At 50.4% G+C, this 20,008-nt stretch overlaps 1 protein-coding gene across 1 annotated transcript in view; it reads left to right on the top strand.

The window, feature by feature from the left end:
* ADCY5 (adenylate cyclase 5) overlaps positions 1–20,008 on the top strand; it is a 211,057-nt gene that overhangs the window by 169,542 nt on the left and 21,507 nt on the right. Inside the window, exons 9-14 of the mRNA XM_032965498.2 lie at positions 7,896–7,924; positions 11,486–11,633; positions 15,787–15,884; positions 17,088–17,175; positions 18,893–19,009; positions 19,602–19,760. Coding sequence (XP_032821389.1) covers positions 7,896–7,924; positions 11,486–11,633; positions 15,787–15,884; positions 17,088–17,175; positions 18,893–19,009; positions 19,602–19,760 — 639 coding nt within the window. The remainder of the gene's footprint in view (positions 1–7,895; positions 7,925–11,485; positions 11,634–15,786; positions 15,885–17,087; positions 17,176–18,892; positions 19,010–19,601; positions 19,761–20,008) is intronic.

Raw genomic sequence — 20,008 nt, 5'->3', positions numbered from 1 at the left:
ATCTGGTAAGCCCGGTCGAATTTGTTTCATAAGCCTGGCTCTGTCGAATCTGGTCCGAAGTTTTCCTTCTTAAAAATATGCTGCCCGAATTTAGCATTTTTCCGGAAGGCTCATAAAGAACCTCTGATTAGCACGGTTAACGTGGTTGGTTTTCGACCGGGTAAGTTGCTAACAGCAAGCCACTTTTATACTCAAGTTTCATTCCCTCCCACCTTCTAGACAGACGGAGATGATTACTTTTTTAAACGCTTTCAACCTTAGTTGGAAAGTGTTGAAATTTTTTTAAAATATATATGTGGAGAGACAATAAAAGTTTTTGTATTCATTTTATCAAACCAGTTTCTCAAGAACAATGAGTTTTACATCTGCAGCCCAGTCTCACATTGGAGGTTTGCTGCTTTCCATGTGCTCCCCATTTATTAATTAAAGCCACGTTAAATTAAAGCCTGCTCATTTCAGCAAGGGGCCAGTGGTCATCTCCGTTTACGACCCCTGAGCCAGTGGAGGAATTTCCACATTCCTGTGGCGGGGACCAGTCACTACCCAGCACGGCCCGCACCTCCGATTTGCACGGTTGGCTGGGTACGGTGCGAAAGAAGTTCAACATACGTCCAGTAAAAACAGGTCCATAGTTTGAGTGCTTAAACAAAGATTGCTGCGGTTTTTTTTTTGGAAAACAACAGGCCAATGGGCTAAGACGTATTTAGACATGGAGATACAGAAAGCATTTCTACTTTTATATGTCCGTTTCCTACAACATAGCACTTGCCATTTTCAAACTCCCTTCTCGGCTGAGATTTGAGTCACATGATCTAAACATCGAGACAATCCAGCTTGTGTCATTCAACACCAGAATGGAAAGCCTCAGTAAGTCTCAAACTGTCTTCGTCAAGAAGGTCCTGTATTTTGGTTTTGTTTGGCCAATTTGTCCGCAGTACTTTTCCTTCTATAGCAAGACTACTGGGGCCACGTTGGGGGTCGAGTTGCCACCTTGTCCAGCTTTGACTGGGACAGTCCCAGAATTGGCATTGTTCTGTGTTTGGGTGGCAGGAAATTGATTGCACCAAGCTCTGGTATGTATGCATGTTGAACTTCTTTCGCACCATACTTAGCCAACCGTGCTAATCGGAGGTGCGATAAACGGTATTGTGGTACTGGTGTTGTGTTGAATTTTACTGCACTACATGTACACTGCATAGTTTGAATAGACCTATGTCTGGGTTTGGCCCTTGTGGAAAAGGTGGCAACCCAAGTTGTAAGCAGCAGAGGACAATGGTCGCAACATCCATTGTTGTATTGTACACCTATGCTCCCTGCCTCAACCTGTGCTCCCTGCCTTTTCCAACCCGCACTCACCAGCATGGTGAAGTAAGGTCAAATAACCTGCCCACACAACCTGGGGAGGCTCTCACCCAGCAGTGGATTGGCGGTACATGTACTTGTAGAGTTAAACAGCCACATCGTTTCTGTCTACAGTTTCCAGTTGTTTTCCCCTCTTTCAATCTGTTAAACATCCCTTAATCTGGAGTTCTGATTTAACTCTTCAAGAAATTATTTTATAGATGTCTATTTAATCATAGTGACAATGATGATGATGGTGGCGGCGGCAGTGATCGTGTGCTTGATTGTGGTGGTGATGGTGATCATAAGAATGATGATGATGATGATGTTGGTAGTAGTAGTGATGATGATGATCATGACAGTGGGAGAAGGAGTGCTGATGATGGTGATATTGCTGGTGGTGATGGCCGTAGTGGTGAAGGTCATGCTAGTAGTATTAGTCGTGACAATTATTGTGATGATAGTGGGAGTAGGAGTGGTGATGATAATGATTTTGGTAGTGGTGGTAATGATGATAATGGTGGTGGTCGTGATGTTGTAAATGGAGGTGGTGGTAGTTGTGATGGTGGTGGTAATAATGGTAATTATTTGACAGTAGTGTTGATGATGGTGATGTTGGTGGCGATGCTGATGGTGGTAGTGATTATGATGATGATGGTGATGTTGGTGGAGATAATAATGGTGGTGATTGTGATGATGGTGGAGGTGATGATGATTTTGGTGGTGGTAATGATGATGTTGGTGGTGATGATGATGGTGATCGTGGTGGTGGTGGTGATGATAATTAATACATGGTGTTGCACTCACCATCACCTCGTGTGCCTTACCAGCCCTAACAGGTGCTCGCTAAGAGCACCTAACCCAACCGTCTATATGATTAAATGTTACGTCTTATTTATAGAGCAATGACAAAGGTCACCCATTTGGTCAATCATCATTACAGTATTATTCCTATTTAAGTGCTCTGCATTTGTGCTCAGTGTGTTCTTGTGGCGAGTGGTGGCGCCGTAGTTAGCGCACTTTGCTATGAACCCGGCGACCCACGTTCGATTCCTGCTCATGTGGCGAATATTTAAACCGGACCTGGGCATCCCTTAGGTTGACTCAGTCTTAAATGAGTACCTGGTGTGGTGTGTAAACATCGCCACTGGAGACACAAAGGCGGAGTGGTGTCGGCCATCCACCCCCTCGTGTACCGTGCCGGCCTTCACAGGTGCTCTCTTACAGAATTTGCCCCAATATGGGGAGATCTTTGTGTTGTACATGTGTATGCTGGTGCTAATTAATTCAACGTGCATATATGTGTGTGCATGTGTTTGTGCGTGCATTTATGTATGTGTGTGTGCCCTGGAAGCTAATACAACGCGCGTGTGGGCATGAGTAAGCTCCTGTGTGTCTGTGTGTATGTCTGTGTGTGTCTGTGTGAGTGGGGAGTGGTGGTGAAGCAGTTAGCGCGCCGCGCTATGCACCCGACGACCTGCATTCGATTCCCGCTTACGGCCAACACCAGTGACGATGAACTGAACCGGTTCTGGGCCTCCCCTAGATCGATTCAGCCTCAAATGAGTACGTGGTGCGATGTGCGAACATCACCACTGGGGAGACAAAGGCGGCCGAGCGTAGTCCTGTCCACCCACCCCCATTGTGCTCCTTCATAGGTTGCTCGCGAACAGCACTTGCCCTAACAATCCATTCAGGCTATACGAGGGGAATCTTTGTCTTTGCATGCTTGCTTGCTCGTGTGTGTGTGAGCGTGCATGCGCCTGCGTATGTGTGCATGTGCGCCGGTCCGGTCTCTGAATATCAATGAGCTCAGGTCCTCGCCACACAAGGGTTGCACGCGAACAGAATTCACATGCAGCCCCCATTGACGGCTCGCAAGCCTCCCTCCTCCCCCCCCCACCTTATTTATATGCAGACATAACAGCCGACAGATGCATCTCATGGCAAATCCGTATTGGCATGTCACTGGTGTGCGCTTCTCTATTTGATTTTTTCCCTTCTTACAATTATGTTCAGTTTACACTCTTGGCTTCCGACTCGTAAAACAACACCAGGAAAATATCTGTCACTTGGACCTTTCGCAGAAGGCAATAAACGCCCCCCCTCCCCAAGATGTTAGGATGCTTTCTGGAAGATGATATGTGGGAGATGGCATCACTGAACTAATTCCGAGGCCCTCTTAATTCCCAACTGATCGTAATGCAGTGGTGCACTCTGGATGTGTTCCTAATTTCCGGATTCATTTGAAGGAAAACGAAAATCTATGGAAATTGGGCCTAGATGTTAAATTTAGGTGGTAAAAAAAACCCCGTACCGTTGCATCAATGCCGCGAAGTCGCGACCGTGCGTTTGCCACCAGAGGTAACATCGCGTGGCATTGTTGCGTATCGTCACTTTTGTAAGCAAGAAGGGACGTTACATTATATGCGATGTAAACGATTGGAGAGAAAAAACTGTCAAAATACCCAAAATCTTAAATTGAAGCCTACAGTGGCACCAAGTCACATGACCCGCCACAAACGAGTTTGCCCTATGGCGATCAAATCCAACCAATATTTTATAATTTGTCCCCTGAACTGAAATAAACAAGATTAAGTAGAAGAAAAAGAACCCAACTTGTTCCACTTCAGAATCCAGTTCCGTCCGTGGCGGTGGCTTGGATTTGAACCCAGGGTCTCGTGGTGCCAACTCAGGTGTCGGGTGTGGTATTGGCCATACCACACTCTCTCGTGCACCATGCGTGCTTTTATATCTACTTGCTATCTCAGCACTTGCCCGAACAGCCTATGTACGTTGAACTTCTTTTGCACCGTGCTTTGCCAACCGTGCTAATATATGTCCATGTTAGGGGCATCTTTGTTTTTGTCTGAGTATGGATGCATGCGTGTGTAGCTACAGTTGCGTATGGAAATAACTAACGGCACTTTTCCCCAAAAGTCTGCTTAAGGGCTATAATAAAGGGGAGGGGGGGGGGCTTTTTTGTCTCTTGCTGTCCAGCACGGCCACGTGTGTTGTGCACGCGAGTTGGTCGCGTTGCCCCCTGCTGGTACACAGAAGCATCGCGCTACCCCCTCCATTGGTTTTATTTTTTGCCAGCCAAAGCCATGCTCAATAGTTTAATAATTTAATGGATGCCGCAAAGACCTTGTCGAACAAAGGACATCAACAACACACGCGGCTCGTGTGAAAGTCTGCCGAGATTCAATACCACGTGTGCCACTGTGCCTCACCGCAAGCAAGAAGCGCCTGGGTTCGATTCCATACTCGGGTGCCTTTCTGCGTGGATGTATGTCCTCCCCTTGTACGTGCACGTGTGCATGTATGTTGAACTTCTTTCGCACCGTACGTAGCCAACCGTGCATGGCTTGCTCCGGGTTCAGCATTTACCTCCCATAAGCCATGAATATGCGAAAACTGTAACCTGCAAATCACTCCGTTTTCATTACGAGCGGCAACATTTCCCCCCGCCCCACTCCAAAACACTTGGCAGGAACATTGAGACTCAGTGAGCGAGGCTCTCCTGAGTAAACAAGCATAACAATTATTATGCATATAAAAGGAAAGTATTTTTGCGTATTTACACACGTGTGGACATTGATAAATGTGCGTATTGTATTGCTTTAGTGGTTCTTTGTCTTTTATTTATAAAAAAAAAAGTTGAGCGCTCATTGAGATTCATTATAAAACATGTATTGTCAAGCTGACCTGAGTAACATGAGTAATATTAGTCTGGGGAAGGGAAAAAAAAACCTGATCCTTTAGATTCTACAGAGAGATTGACTTTTGCCAAATGCACATGCATTTGTGTTTGACAACATGGTTTGATGCGGTCCATCATAGGTCTTGGAAGGTTTGAGTTTTATACCGGGTCACGGTTGTTTCTGTGATTGTCCCGTCAATATTTTTTGAAGTTGAGCTTTCTGTCGCAGGGTCTTTGACATCCACTTTTTAAAGCCGGAGGCTGCTGCGAGTGGCGGCGTAGTGGTTAGCGCGCGGCGTTGCTCACTCGGCGACACTGCCACGGTTCACATCAGTGGCGAGTGATAATTATCAGAACTTGATCTGTGCCTCCACTAGGTCGACTCGGCTTTTAACGGCCACGGATAACACCAGCAGGGGATATCTAATTTGGTGCGGGATAACTCCCCCAACAGCCCCAACCTTCACCAACACATGCTGGCCAGCACGGAGGATAGGAACAAACTAAAATTCCACAAAATGACCGACACCGTGTGTCGAAGCTTTCATCCAGTAGAAAATTGATGGAGGCCTGTAAATTATTATGATAATTCACCATAACAATCATCAAAGCAGCTGCAGTGGAAATTGAGCATCGCCTCTGTGCAAACTGGCCCTGGCTGTGAGTGTACTTACCTGCTAGGCTACCCAGAGTCCTTTTGAATTCGAGCCATTTACAGTACACAATGTTGAAATCTGGTAATACACATGTATAGCCAGTTTTTGTCAATCTGCTGCTGGATAATGAGGGCCTCCCCACTGTTTGTGGGGTGCTGAGAGATATTTTGACCATACTTCACCACGCCGGCCATGGCAGGTTGGCGAAGGCTTTTGGGGAGTGCGGAACAGTCGATTTTGCTCCGTCGCCCTCTACCGCCCATACGACTACCACACTCCAGTCTTGTGCATGGTGGTCACCCATCAAAGCACTGGCCAGGCTCAGTGCTGCTTAGCTTCTGAGATCTGACCAAATTGGGTGGGGGGGGGCATTCCGGTTGGTTTAACTTGCTGAGCCCGTGCCCCTACTGGACATCTGTGAAATAGAAATTCATAGCTCATCGGATTTCTCCAGGGTAAATAAAGATTCTGATTAATTCTGCTTTGGTCAAAGGCAATTTGGCATTGTTTATTTATATTACATAATACTGCCAATTATATCCCAGCTGTGCTTTTGGATTCATGGCACAAAGTGAAGAATTAACATCATTGGAGAACTCGTAAAGGCAGCAGAGATGCAAGTCGTGTCAAAGGCCAGCCCTGGAATATAATACCACAGAACCGATTTCATCAGTTGAATTTCAGCAATCCATTTCTGTGTGGGGTTGTTAGGGCTCTTTCCTCTTTTCTGCAGTGGATTTTCTCCGAGTTCTCCGGTTTCTTGTCCAAGGAAGAAGAAAAAAACTCAATATACTGTAACGGGAATTGCCCAAAATATCATAGGCGGAGTTTGAGTGCTCTATTTGGGGGGACGGGAGGCAGGGGTTGACTTTCTCCCTCACATTAGGAATTGCGGGTGCATATGATTAATGTATTTATTTTAAATAATAATCGCCCCACCGCTCCGAACTCCACCCTGATCCCAATGCTGAAAACTTAGCTGCAAATGACTGAATTTGGGATTTCTCGCAGCAAACCTCGCCCACTCTCCTGCTGCAAAAACTTGTCAGGATCCTCCTGAAAAAGAGTATTGAGACTCAGTGAGGCCTTCCATGTGTAAACAACAACGATAATAACAAAAATATCTGGAAAAAAACCACGACATGATTGTGATGTGCATTACTACTGCATTGCTAGTAATATTTTATTATTTAACTTTTATTAATGGCGCTATTTTCGAGACTTGGCACGTTAAAAGAAACAGGGGACATTGACTCACTTGGGAAAACACGCGGCCACCATCGCCCCCCCCCCACCCCCCGAATGGGAAACCCAGCAGGACCCTCGCCCGCCCCTTGTGAAGATGTCGTGAGAGATCCAGTCAAACTTTCCTGCGTGACACAAAAAAGTTTCTTGTGCCAATCGGTCGACTATTATTTCACGTTACGCCGCGGGACAGCGGGCAGCCCAGCGCGGCAGCAACATTCGGTGAACAGTCCCAAACCCCCGGCTTGAGACTCCATCCATCGTTTGTAGTCCTCTGCCCCCCAAATGAGTAGGTGTTTGCCTCAAAACTCCCTCCGTCCTTCTCGAGCTCCCATCTTGTTATTAATGATCGATGTCTTGTTTGTAGCTACACCAATTGATGTTTGCATTTGATTGTATAGCCCTTACCACCATTTGGATGATATTGGTCACGAAAGCCCACGTGTTGAAAGCCGTTCCTCTCGATTATATATTTTTAATGTGTTTATGAAATGATGTTCGTGAGTGTGCGAATAAACGATTTGTAAACGATGTATCAGGCGGGATGCATCTCCGCCTCGTCGTTCACGCTGTGGCGGAGCTACGTTTGAGTACCGGCGAGGAGGAGGAGGAGGAGGCAGACAGTCGTCACCATCGTCTTCCCTGGGGGCTTTTTTTCATCTTCTTATTTTAAACAAATTCTGCCGTGAGCCGCTCGTGAAGTTTTGAACGGTTGATACACTAAAAAAGAAAACGCTCTTTTTACTTTGATGTTGATACAGCCCCCGCCCCCCCCCCCCCTTAGCTGTTTACTCATTTCCGTATATTCACGTTGTCACATCGGCTTGTTTGACTTAATGACTATGTAAGCAAATAGATAGTTGTTGTGACATAGTTTCGTCTCATTCAAGAGCCGGGTCTTACCGCCTGTGTGGACGCGCGTGTGATCCGGTGTGTTTGTGTTTTCACAGGGGTTTGTGGACAACATGGGGAACACCAAGTAAGTGTGCATGCATGAATGTGCGTACACACACATGCACATGCACAACAATTATTTCATGTATGGCCTTCAACAGACCGTTGGGGCAAGTGCTCCATACGTACAAGCATGCACAGCAACAACCGTCATTCGCCACTAGATGGCGGTGACGTCGTCACAGCGCTTGTGCCAGGCTAAGTGCACTTTACGGCTACGTGAAGTGTCGAACGACCTCTGGCAGGAGGTCACGGGACAGACCCAGGTGCCACGGGTCGACTAACCGAGATGACTGGCTGGTGAACCACCTGTGCCCGCTACTGTGCCAACCTGCTGTGTTTTAGCCACCCGGCCCTCCGCTGTATGCATGCACACACACGTATACACATACATACACACATACATACACATATATACACATACATACACATACATACACACACATACATACACATACATACACAACACATGTCCTGCTGAAAAGAGAGGGGTGTCTATTGAGACACCCAGAGGGGAGAGTATCTCTCCTGAGACACACAGAGGGGATAGTGTCTCTCCTGAGACACCCAGATCGGAGAGTGTCTCTGAGACACTCCCAGATAGGATAGTGTCTCTACTGAGACACACAGAGGGGACAGTATCTCTGCTGAGACACCCAGAGGGGAGAGAGTCTCTACTGAGACACCCAGAGGGGAGAGTGTCTCTACTGAGACACCCAGAGGGGAGAGTGTCTCTACTGAGACACCCAGAGGGTAGAGTGTCTCTACTGAGACACACAGAGGGGAGAGTGTCTCTACTGAGACACCCAGAGGGTAGAGTGTCTCTACTGAGACACCCAGAGGGGAGAGTGTCTCTACTGAGACACCCAGAGGGGAGAGTGTCTCTACTGAGACACCCAGAGGGGAGAGTGTCTCTACTAAGACACCCAGAGGGGAGAGTGTCTCTACTGAGACACCCAGAGGGGAGAGTGTCTCTACTAAGACACCCAGAGGGGAGAGTGTCTCTACTGAGACACACAGAGGGGAGAGTGTCTCTACTGAGACACACAGAGGGGAGAGTGTCTCTACTAAGACACCCAGAGGGGAGAGTGTCTCTACTGAGACACCGAGAGGGGAGAGTGTCTTTACTAAGGCACCCAGAGGGGAGAGTGTCTCTACTGAGACACACAGAGGGGAGAGTGTGTCTACTGAGACATACAGAGGGGAGAGTGTCTCTACTGAGACACCCAGAGGGGAGAGTGTCTCTACTGAGACACCCAGAGGGGAGAGTGTCTCTACTGAGACACCCAGAGGGGAGAGTGTCTTTACTGAGACTCACAGAGGAGAGAGTGTCTCTACTGAGACACCCAGAGGGTAGAGTGTCTCTACTGAGACACCCAGAGGGGAGTGTCTCTACTGAGACACCCAGAGGGGAGAGAGTGTCTGTGTTGAGACTCTTTCAAGCAGGTTTGACCACCAAAGTGCATAGCCGAGCTCGGTGTCCGAATAACGCCTCCTAGACCTGGCCATGTGGTGGCCGTTCTTCGACCATGAAACTCACTCGACCTGAACAACTCGGTATAACCAGCGGCGGGTGCGGCGCGTTCAGAGCTACCCACATTCGCAACCCAGGTGCTCGACGGCACCGGCTCGGTGGCGCTCTGGGGACAGGGCCCACCGTGAAAGCCCGGAGCCACGCGTTACAATTTGTGACCTCCTTCCCTTGTAAGCTCTCCCCATTAGCAACACCCGTGGAGCCACGGCCTGCAAAACCGTGCCCATATATGCGATCGCTGTTAGTTTAATTTACGGGAAAGAATGCAAGCAATTGGCGTGGTATGCGAGGGCTTGGGGGGGGGGGATATGGGAAGTATAATACAAAACGAACCCATTGGGCTTTTTGAATGTCCTTTTGTGGGCACTGAGAAGGATGGTTTTGTAGTTTTATTGATGCCGGTTAAAGGTTGAAAGTGCACAGGTGTTGGGGAGTTGGCTAATGGTGAATGGTGTCGGCATTCCAATGCCACCCCCTGCCCTCCATATCACCATACAGACTGTTGGGGTAAGAAATCAACTTTGAGGGCCGGCACTGCGCGCTGAGTGGGGGGTGGTGTGGCCGCTACGGCACACGGGGCCTTTGCGGGGCGTGGTGTGGCTTACATCTTGCCTGGCCAACTTTGTCTCTCCAGTGATGTTAGCCGTGGCTGATAATTGAACTGATGTTGCCTGGTTCTTAAGGCAGCGCCGTAGCCACTACAACACTGCTGCTGTCTCTGCAAAACACAAAAATCCCCCGTATAGCCTTAACAAACCTGCGAGCACCTATGAAGGCCGTGGCACGGCACACGAGGGGGTGGGTGGCCAGCACCACGCCTGACCTCCTTTGTCTCCCCGGCGGCGATGCTTGAACACACTACACCAGGTAGTCATTTGAGGCTGAGTCGACCTAGGGGAAGCCCAGCACCGATTAAAATTAATCGTCACTGGTGTTGGCTGTGACCAGTGCGCTAACTACTGCACTGCTGTTCCCCATTCTGTCTCTGCCACACACACACACGTGTGCAAAAGTATGTAGTATCACACTTGGACGTACATGCACATGTAATTCAGACACACACACACTTTGTCTGAAGCCCAATGTGAGCATGGGGTGAAACTCATCTCCATTCGCATCTCTGAGTCAGTGGTGGAAATTACTCATTCCCATGACAGGGGCCAGTATATCCGTTGAAAATGCACAAAGTGGTAATAATGGTCTTGGCCCTGGAGGATTGATGATGATGATGATGATGGAGGCTCGAGTTGATCCGTGACCAGAATTGTTTTGAACTAGTGACCTTCTGACATGTGATTTGAGTACTTTTTGCTTCAGAACCACCCAGCTGGAATGCTCACTATGTTAATGGTTGGTGAAATTAAATGTAATCCATATGCGTGGCACTGTGACTAAAAACCTACGACTCACGATTGGCAGCTTGCAAGTTCAAATCCTGGACAGGGGGCTCACCTTGGTTGGCATGGGCCTACCACCCCTCCCCCTGCCATCACGCCAACCCCATCCAATATCAATCGACGGGTTGTGTCTGGTGGGGTAAAGTGTGGGTACTCCCATCTCTTTCATGACATCTGGCCAGTGTGTAAGAGTAGGCCTAAATTCCACTCGATAGGGTCTCTCGAGAGGCACTCAGACTCTAGAGCAATTGCAGGGCTGTACCTTTAGGCGCCACGGTGATAAGATGGTAACTACCTCTCCTGGTATACAGGAGGTCGTGGGTTTGATCCCGACTCTGATGCCTGCTGCTGTATATTTGGAGTTTGCGTGTTCTCCCTGTGGTCGCATGGATATTTCTCTGGGTCCCCCGACTCTGTCCCTCCACACTTAGAATGAACATGAGTATTTGGCTGCTATAAATTCGCACGCGATAAGCCACTTTGTTGAGCTTCTTCAAAAGAGCTACACAGCTCAGTGGGCCTGACCTGGTAAAATAGTTTTTTGTATTTTAGTTTTAGGCATTACAATTAAAAACACCCGGTTGTATGGATTAGCTGGGGCGTTGGAAAAAAACCGCGCCGCGTGTGCCCCCCGGGTGTTGCCCCATCGTCGCAGGAGCATCATGCCGGAAGCCCTGAGCCCCGACGACGAGGTGAACGAGTTCCTGGGCCGAGCCATCGACGCGCGCAGCATCGACCGCCTGCGCTCGGAGCACGTGAAGAAGATCTTGCTCACGTTCCGCAAGCCGGAGCTCGAGGAGAAGGTGAGACCCCAGCCCCAGCAGCGGCAGCAACAGCAGCAGCAACGCCGGTAGCAGCAGCAGCAGCATCAGCAATGCCAAGCAGCACCAGTAGCAGCAGCAGCAGCACCAACAATGCCAGCAGCAGCGTTAGCAACCAGCAGTGCCCCCTATGACCAGATCACCCTGCATACAACCGAAGCTGAGCGGGGTTGTGCCAGTGTTAGCACTTGGGATGGGTGATGACCATCATGGTGGCGACATGTTAACTACCTCGCCTGTTATGCAGAAGGTCGTGGGTTTCATCCCGACCCTGTGTATTTGGAGACTGCGTCTCTCTCCCCGTGGTCGAGATCGCATGGATGTTTCACCGGGTCCTCCGGTTTTTCCCTCCACGCGCGCACGGACGTACGCACATCCAGAAACACGCCGCTCTACTCAAGCGAATGCAGACATGTAGGCGCGCATGCAAGACGCGCGCACGTGCACGTGCACGTGCGCGCGCAGACGCGTCGGCACGACACGCATCCGCGCGTTCGCAAATTGCACTCGCACCTACACTCGCGAATGCGCGTGCGTGCGCGTGTACGTGCGAGTCGCATCCGCGCGTGCGCGTTTGCCACCCCTAAGCTCCACGCACCCACAGACGACCCAACGCTCGCTCGCTCGCTCGCACGTGTGTGCGCATTTGCGAAATTATTCGCCATGGCGACGACGGGACGGAAGGGGAAGGGAGGCAGGAAAGGGAAGGACGGCGCTGCGCCCCCCCAACCCCTGGGATGACGGGGTCCGTGCCGTAACGCGCCGCCCGGCGACAGTGCTGACGGCGAGCACCTCCAGGGGGCCGCCCGTGCCGCCCGTTCGGGGACGCAGTTCGTCCCACATCCTGCCCTTATTGTCGCGACGTGGTTGGCGAATTGTTAACTCCCTCGCCTGGCATGCAGGAGGGTTCATGGGTTCGATCCCGACCCTGACGCCTGTATAATTGGAGTTTGCGTGTTCTCTCTCTCTCTCTCCCCGTAGTCACGTGGAGTTTTATCCGGGTCCCTCGGTTTTTCCCTCCACATTCATAAGCATGCATTTAGAGTATTTGGCTGCTATCAATTTCCACGTGAGAAGCCACTCGGTTGAGCTATCATTTGTGTCCAGGTCGCTTCAGAAAAAGAGCCACGTAGCTCAGTGGGCCTTACCGGATGAAATAAAAAATAGTTGACCAAAAACAAAAAAACCTGTATTATGAAAAATAGTTCAGTTTTTAGCTTTATTTCATTGGGACATTGCACTCCTTGGTCTCAATTACCCATGAATGTATAGGCAAATCAGCAGACGCGTTCATGATTTCCTTTATTTAGCTATTTGGCTGGGTGGGGGGGGGGGGATGGGACCATCAGTGTTGGGAGGGGGGTGGCGGGGGCTGCGGATAGAATGCCCGTCTTGAAATAATTAAAGTTGTTGAGTTCAAATCCCGGGCAGAGGAGGTCGACTCAGCTCGACCCAGCCCAGCATCTCTTCAACGTTGTTAGAATGAGCGTCATTTTCTTGGACGTCGCCGCTGTCGTAGTTTTGCGGATAAAAGTGTCTCACGCCATGGCAATGTGGAATTTGTTACAGCACACTCAGGGCTGGCGATGAGATGAGCACCGTGTGCCATACTCTGGTGTCTCTACGTGCGTGATAATTTCAGGGCATTACCGTGATTTTGGGAGAATTCTCAGAAAAGGACCGAGTTACGCCAGTCCTCGGTGTCTTATTAAAATACATGCACACTAAATCACTGATTATCCTGTTCCATTGGCCAAAACTACCACAGTCGTACGCATGGTTTTCCTCAGAGCATTCCGCTTTCCTCCCACGTTCAAGACATAAATAACACTTAAAATACTGTACCACGTGCAAAAACAGGAAAAATAAATCGAGTTTAAATGGGCAGGGCCAATGGTTACTGCGATAATGACGGACGAGAGAACGGCAGACAAAGCTCACGGCGGAGTGGACACCGTGGTGGGGGGGGAGGAGAAACGAAAGGAGACAGCGGAAGAGAAGGTGGCAGAAGCAGCAAGATGACATCACGGAGTTCAGAGGTCACGACTGCACAGGAGACGCTCAGGAACAGAAAGGATTAGAAGGGAATATTCGGATAGCCCCTTTGCCCTGCAGTGGGAAGTTACAGGCTCATAACAATATCAAGACACCAAATTAACATTTTCTTCAAGCAGATCTCTCCTGATAGAGCACGTTTTAATAAGTGGAATTTCAAGCACGTATGTTGATCAGCCTTTATATCCATAAACAGTCCGGGGACACTAATTTAAAATTCCACATTCTTATGGCAGGGGCAGTCTCCTCATAGAACATTCACCGTTGATTAAATATTTTTTTTGTTTTACATATCTGAAAGTTGCCTTGTATAAAATAAGCCAGAATGTGCACCCCCTATCCCATCAGATCCCAGCAGCTAAGCAAAGTTGAACCCAGATAATGTTTGGCTGGGCTGCAGGTTCTGTGCTACGCTGTGGCCAGTGGAAGAGAAGGCAGTGCAGTAAATCCAGTGTTGTCCTGTGCTTCTATGCTTCCACATGTATACTCACCCCCCCACCGCTTCTACTAACCTGCACTGACTGGTGGGGTGAAACAATCCACACAGCCCGTAACGGGGCATGGGGAGGCACTCGCTCACCAGCACGCTCGCTCCTCACCGAGTTGCTGATAGAGCTTATCGTGCAACCGAAACCACCATCAGCAACATATATAAAAATATAACAGGAATCTTAAAGTTAAAAATCAGCGATGCTTTGCTTTCCTGGGGTAAAGCGCGTCGTATGTACGTTGAACGTCTCCCACGCCGTACACAGCCAACCGTGCTAATCAGACTGCAATAACGTGTAAATATAATAATAATGATAACCGAGAGCTATTGGGGATATGTCCCATGTGGTGGTGGAGACGGGTTTAACTCATGACGCCTAGTGCCCATGACGCAGACACCCACACACTCTCAGCCTCCCCCAGGTGTATCCCACAATAGAACACCTGCCTTTGTACATTCATCACGGCTGTGTTGGCGTGGTCGTAAAATGCCCGGTCGGGCAGCCACGAGCGGGGGATGGTGGGGAGCGACTCCTTTTATCCGCGGCGTTGTTGCGTGCGAATCCAATTGTGCGTCGACCCGATCGCTCGTACCCGAAAAATCGAATTATGTATCAGAACAAAAGAAACCTCAACACGTCAGTAAAAAGCAGCAGGTTTCGCTAGCCATCAAGCGAAGATGGTCACCGCATCGCGCGCTTTCAGATGCGCTTTTGCGGCCGTCTGGAACGCTCTTCCTTCCAATATTAAGAAGCCACTGGAGCTATGCACTTTTAAATAATCTAGATTGAAAACTCATTTCTTTAGAACTGCTTTTCGTGTTTAGTTTGTTGTCCTTCCCCCCACAGCTCCGATTAGCACGGTTGGCTACATACGGTGAGAAAGAAGTTCAACATACATACGTACATACCACTGTGCTCTGAAGAAGGGCCATTGCCCGTACCGTCGCCTATTGTAAACTTTTTTAAAAGGTTTTATTGATAAACGTGTTGAGTTTGTTGATGTTGTTATATTTGTGCACCGCTACCAATGCAGCATGAACGAATAATATGTTTAAACAGAAAAATACAGTAATTAAGCATACATGATTTGCATCGCCGCTAACCTAGGTTCGAATCCAGGCCTCCGCCCGTGCTTAAACTGGCTTCTCAACGTAGACGTGAGCCGCCGTTCTCATCTCCGTCAACAGTGTCTGCACACACACACACAAAACTACCCATTTAATTAAATTTGGTTCTGCAATAAATTGGCTTCTTTTAAAATATCTAGAGACTAAAAACAAACATCGGGTTGACTGTCATGGAGTGATTTGTTTTAATCTCCGCCACAAGGCGGGTGGGACAGTGCTGCCCTCTGCTGTGAGCGTGGAACGACGGTCACTCGAAGAGATCTCGAAAGTCGTTCCCATGCTATCCGCTTCCGTGGGCCAATCTCCAGCTCCTCAACATGCCTGGCTGCATTGGTCTCAAACCCATCACTGACATTTATGAGCACACCTCCACACCAGGTAGAGTGCTGATTCGAGGCCGAGTCTACCTAGAAGGGGGGCCGGTTAAACAACAGGCTGTCTCTCCCGCGCGCGCGTGTGCAGTACTCGCAGGAGGTGGACGACAGGTTCGGCTCCTACGTGGGCTGCGCCTTCATCGTCTTCCTCTTCATCTGCTTCGTGCAGATCACCGCCACCCCCCAGTGAGTGCCCCCTCTCCCCGTGCCCCTCCCTCATCCCCCGCTACACCCTCCACCACTCAGCCACTCCCCCACGAACTCACGCCACCACTCCCCACCCTACTCACCCACACTCCCACTTACTCACTCCACCACTCCCCTACCCTCCAACACTCACCCACTAACTCACCCTACCACTCCCCACTAACTCAATCCACCACTCCCCTACCCTCCACCACTAACCCACTCCACCACTCCCCACCCTCCCTACTCGCTCACTCCCCCACGAACTCACAAAAAAATGGGTCCATTAACATCTGCTAACCAGCAGTTGCTCTCTACGCAATACTGCTGGCTCTGGCAGAGCCAGTGCTGTCATAATCACGTGTCACGTTGCTTTTGCTGAAGCGATTTCATAACACTGCCCACTGCTCGCTCATAATTCTAGCAGTTGTATTGATAGATGAGAATGTAGTGGCTGATGCTGCGTTTAGTTTGTTGACATTCCCCGCCCGCACCTTTGATTGGCACGGTTGGCTACGTACGGTGTGAAATAAGTTCAACATACATACTAATCCACCTTGTACTGCAACGTAGCTAGCGTACTACGTGCTGCGCTATGGGAAGGCTGATTCATCGGTGGGGGGACGGGGGGCAGGGAGAATGGTTTTCTAGCGAGAGTGGAGGGGGTGCCCGCCTCTCTCTCGCCACCTACTATGTCTATGGAGCTGGCATGTGTGTAAAGCGGTTCCAGCCCGGATAAGTCTTGAACTTGGTCTTTGTTACGTATTCCCCACAGCGTGTAGTATCTATTCATATTTAACACTTCTTTCGCACCATAAGTAGCCAACCGTAGTAAAAACGCAGGTGTTCAGGTGCTGCCCCGAACCCCTTTCTCTCCGCTCCTTTTACCTTCTTCTCCGTCCTTTCTGGAACTTTCCTGACTCCCCACCAATCCCCTTCGTTTCTCCTCACGGTCTCCCAACAGACCCCTCCCCCTCATTTCCATTTGAGGCTTTTTTTTCCCCGGTCTCCTTCAAAACGAGCGTGCCATTTGAACTCACGAGCCATTAGGCCGCCCGCTGAGTATTTATTTGTTAATTCCTGATAGGGTTCGCCTCTCGGTGCCTCTTACAGGTGTATAATTGCGCATGGTATTGTAGTCTACGTGTTATTGCATTTTACCTCCTTGTGCGCCATCGCCGCCCGCCGCCCCCACCCCAACAGTTCGGCGCTGATGCTGGGCTTCTATTTGACGTGCTTCGTGGTGCTGGTGTCGGCGCTGTTCGTGTCCGGGATCTACGCCTGCATCAAGGTGGGCGTGGTGGATAGGGGCGGGGGGGGGTGGTCGATACTCGCTCTGCGTACAGCGCAATGGCCACGCGGGTGACGGCGACAACGCGGACAGATCTGCGTCGCTCAGGAACCCTCCGCCAGCCCGACACAAAGCCGGCGTTTGACGCGCGATCATTGTTCCAGCTCCTCGGTTTCGTTGGCCGTATGTGTCTGTATGGACGTGCGTTGAACTTCTTTCGCACCCTACGTAGCCAACCGTGCTAATCGGAGGTGCGGGAGGAAGGACAACAAGGTAGACACTTCATCAGCCACCACAACGTCATCTATCGATGCCGCTGCTAAAAATATGAACAAGCGGTGGCCATTGTTATGAAGTCCCCTTTAGCAGAAGCAACAAGGACACACTGGGACTAAGTCTGTTGAGGAGCAATGCTCAGAACCACATGAGATGGATTATTATCTTATCAATGATTTTATATAGTGCTTTTAGCAAAGCACTTTACAAGAATTATAAATGATACATTAGTTATTGGCTGTAAGGGAAAAGGGATGGGGTTTGAGTGTTGGGGAGGGGAAGGGATGGCAAGGAAGGGTGATGATAGGGAAAGGGAGGTCCGAGGTTAGGAAGGGGAAGGGGGAGGATGGTGAAGGTTTTGAGGACATGAAGTAGGCGAGGGATACGCTCTTGATAAGAGATGAGTCCTATGGGAGGCAGGGAAACTGGTTGAGTGACGTTGCCTGTGTGATGTGGAGTGGGAGTTTAGTCCAATGGAGGGGAGCCGGGAGAGGAAAAGAGCTGAAACGTGACTGAGGACAGGGAGGGGGGGTGGAGGAGTAGTGGTGAGGGATAATAGAGATTGTGAACGCAATCTGTCGTACTTTTTGGGCCAGTCCACGTGACCTTAGCCAAAGTACAAACGGGGGCTCATTGTTTTGGCTGCGAAGAACCTACTACCACGTGTTTAGTTGGGGAGAGAGGACCCCATTTCGGACTGTATGCACCGTGCATGAGAAGGCATCCGCCCGGTCAGGAGAGGTGCGACACAGGGTCATGTGATGAGCTCCGCCGGGAGAGAGGAAGGCGAAGTCGCCTTGAGAAGGCCAATTTTGCCGAGGATGAGTACATCTCTCGTGACACCGGAGCCAATCGGAGACGTCTCAGCTTCGAGTTGTCCTTCCCCCCCCCCCCCGGCACCTTCGATTCGCGCGGTTGGCTATGTTCGGTGTAAAATAAGTTCAGCGTACACACACACGCACGCTGCACCGCTCTTCGCTCCAGCCTTGCCTCCACCTCGTGACATTGCTGGAGCAGGGGCTTGTTGATCATAGGGCTTTCTGGATCCACCTGCCAAGTTTGGTTGCGAGAATTATTCTTCAACGTACCGGTGGGTGAGCCAGATCAATAATAATTGGCGCGTTAAAATCTTGTGCACGTGACAACGTATTTGCTCGGCTGTCGGGCGTTGGCCGTTCCTATGGACACAGAATTGGTCGGATCGTTACGTGGCCGAACCCGGAGGATCTATCACGAACCGTAATATTGGCTACGTGTCAACTTAACACGGAGGCGTGGCGCGGTTGACATGGTTGGCATGTGCCCTGGTGCGAGGAATTAAACGAAGCGGTCTCACTTATGACCGCGGACGGGAAGTTTTTTTGGCGGCCGTATCGGCGCAGCGGGCAGACGCGTGCTGTAACGGCGGTCGCTGTTTGCCGGTACCGTTGGCGGCGTCCAGGTGTTCCCGGTTCACCTGCAGCGGCTGTCCATCACGATCGTGCAGTCACGGACCAACAGCAGCATCGTGGGCGTGCTCACGCTGCTGCTTGTCTTCCTCTCCGCGTTCATCAACATGGTGAGCCGTCTCCCCACCTCCACCCCCCTCTAGTCCCACCCCAAACCTAAGGCCCGGCAGGTCTCAAGCGCCACGCGTGCGATGCGCTGCGATAGCGACCCGCCTGGCATTCACGTGCTCATGCACGCGGGTGCGCGTGTGCCGACTCACGCGTTTACCGGTAGCGGTGGTGCTGGTAGTGGGCGGTGCAAGTAACACTGGTGGTAGTGATAGCACTGGCAGTGATGGCGCTAGTAGCGGCGGTGCTGGTCGTGACGGTGCCCGCTGGCCGTGACGGTACCTGCTGGTGCACGCGTGGTTGTGTGTCAAGTTCGTGTAGTGGGGAGCGGTAGTGTAGTGGTTAGCGCGCTGCGCTATGAACCCGGTGACCCGGGTTCGATTTCCGCTCATCGGTGACGATTATCTGAACCGGTCCCGGGCCTCCCCTAGGTCGACTCAGCCTCAAATGAGTACCTGGTGCAGTGTATAAACATCGCTACTGGGGAGACAAAGTCGGCCGGGCGTGGTGATGACCACCTACCCCCTCGTGTGCTAACAACACTTGCCCCAACAGTCTGTTAAGGATATACGGGGGATCTTTGTCTTTGTGAAGTTCGTGTGCAGCCGAGTGGACGTGCGCGAGTGTGTGGCGAGCGACCTGAACGTGTCCTCGTCTCTCATCGACGTGTGCCTCCTGCGCTCGCTCAACCTCTCGCTGGGCCAGGAGGCGCACGTGTGCAGCTCCTTGCATCCGCACTGCAGCTTCCCCGAGGTGGCTCACTGAATGACTCTCTCACTCACTCAGCCATGCACTCACTCTCTCACTCACTTGCTCATGCACTCACTCACTGACTCAGCCATGCACTCACTCAGCCATGCACTCACTCACTCAGCCATGCACTCACTCACTTGCTCATACACTCACTCACTCAGCCATGCACTCACTCTCTCACTCACTTGTTCATGCACTCACTCACTCAGCCATGCACTCACTCAGCCATGCACTCACTCACTCAGCCA

Source organism: Petromyzon marinus, chromosome 34 (genome assembly GCF_048934315.1).
Source record: "Petromyzon marinus isolate PM22_M1 ecotype Great Lakes invasive population chromosome 34, UKy_Petmar_22M1.pri1.0, whole genome shotgun sequence".
NCBI lineage: Eukaryota > Metazoa > Chordata > Hyperoartia > Petromyzontiformes > Petromyzontidae > Petromyzon > Petromyzon marinus.
This window is presented reverse-complemented; position numbering and strand designations above follow the sequence as displayed.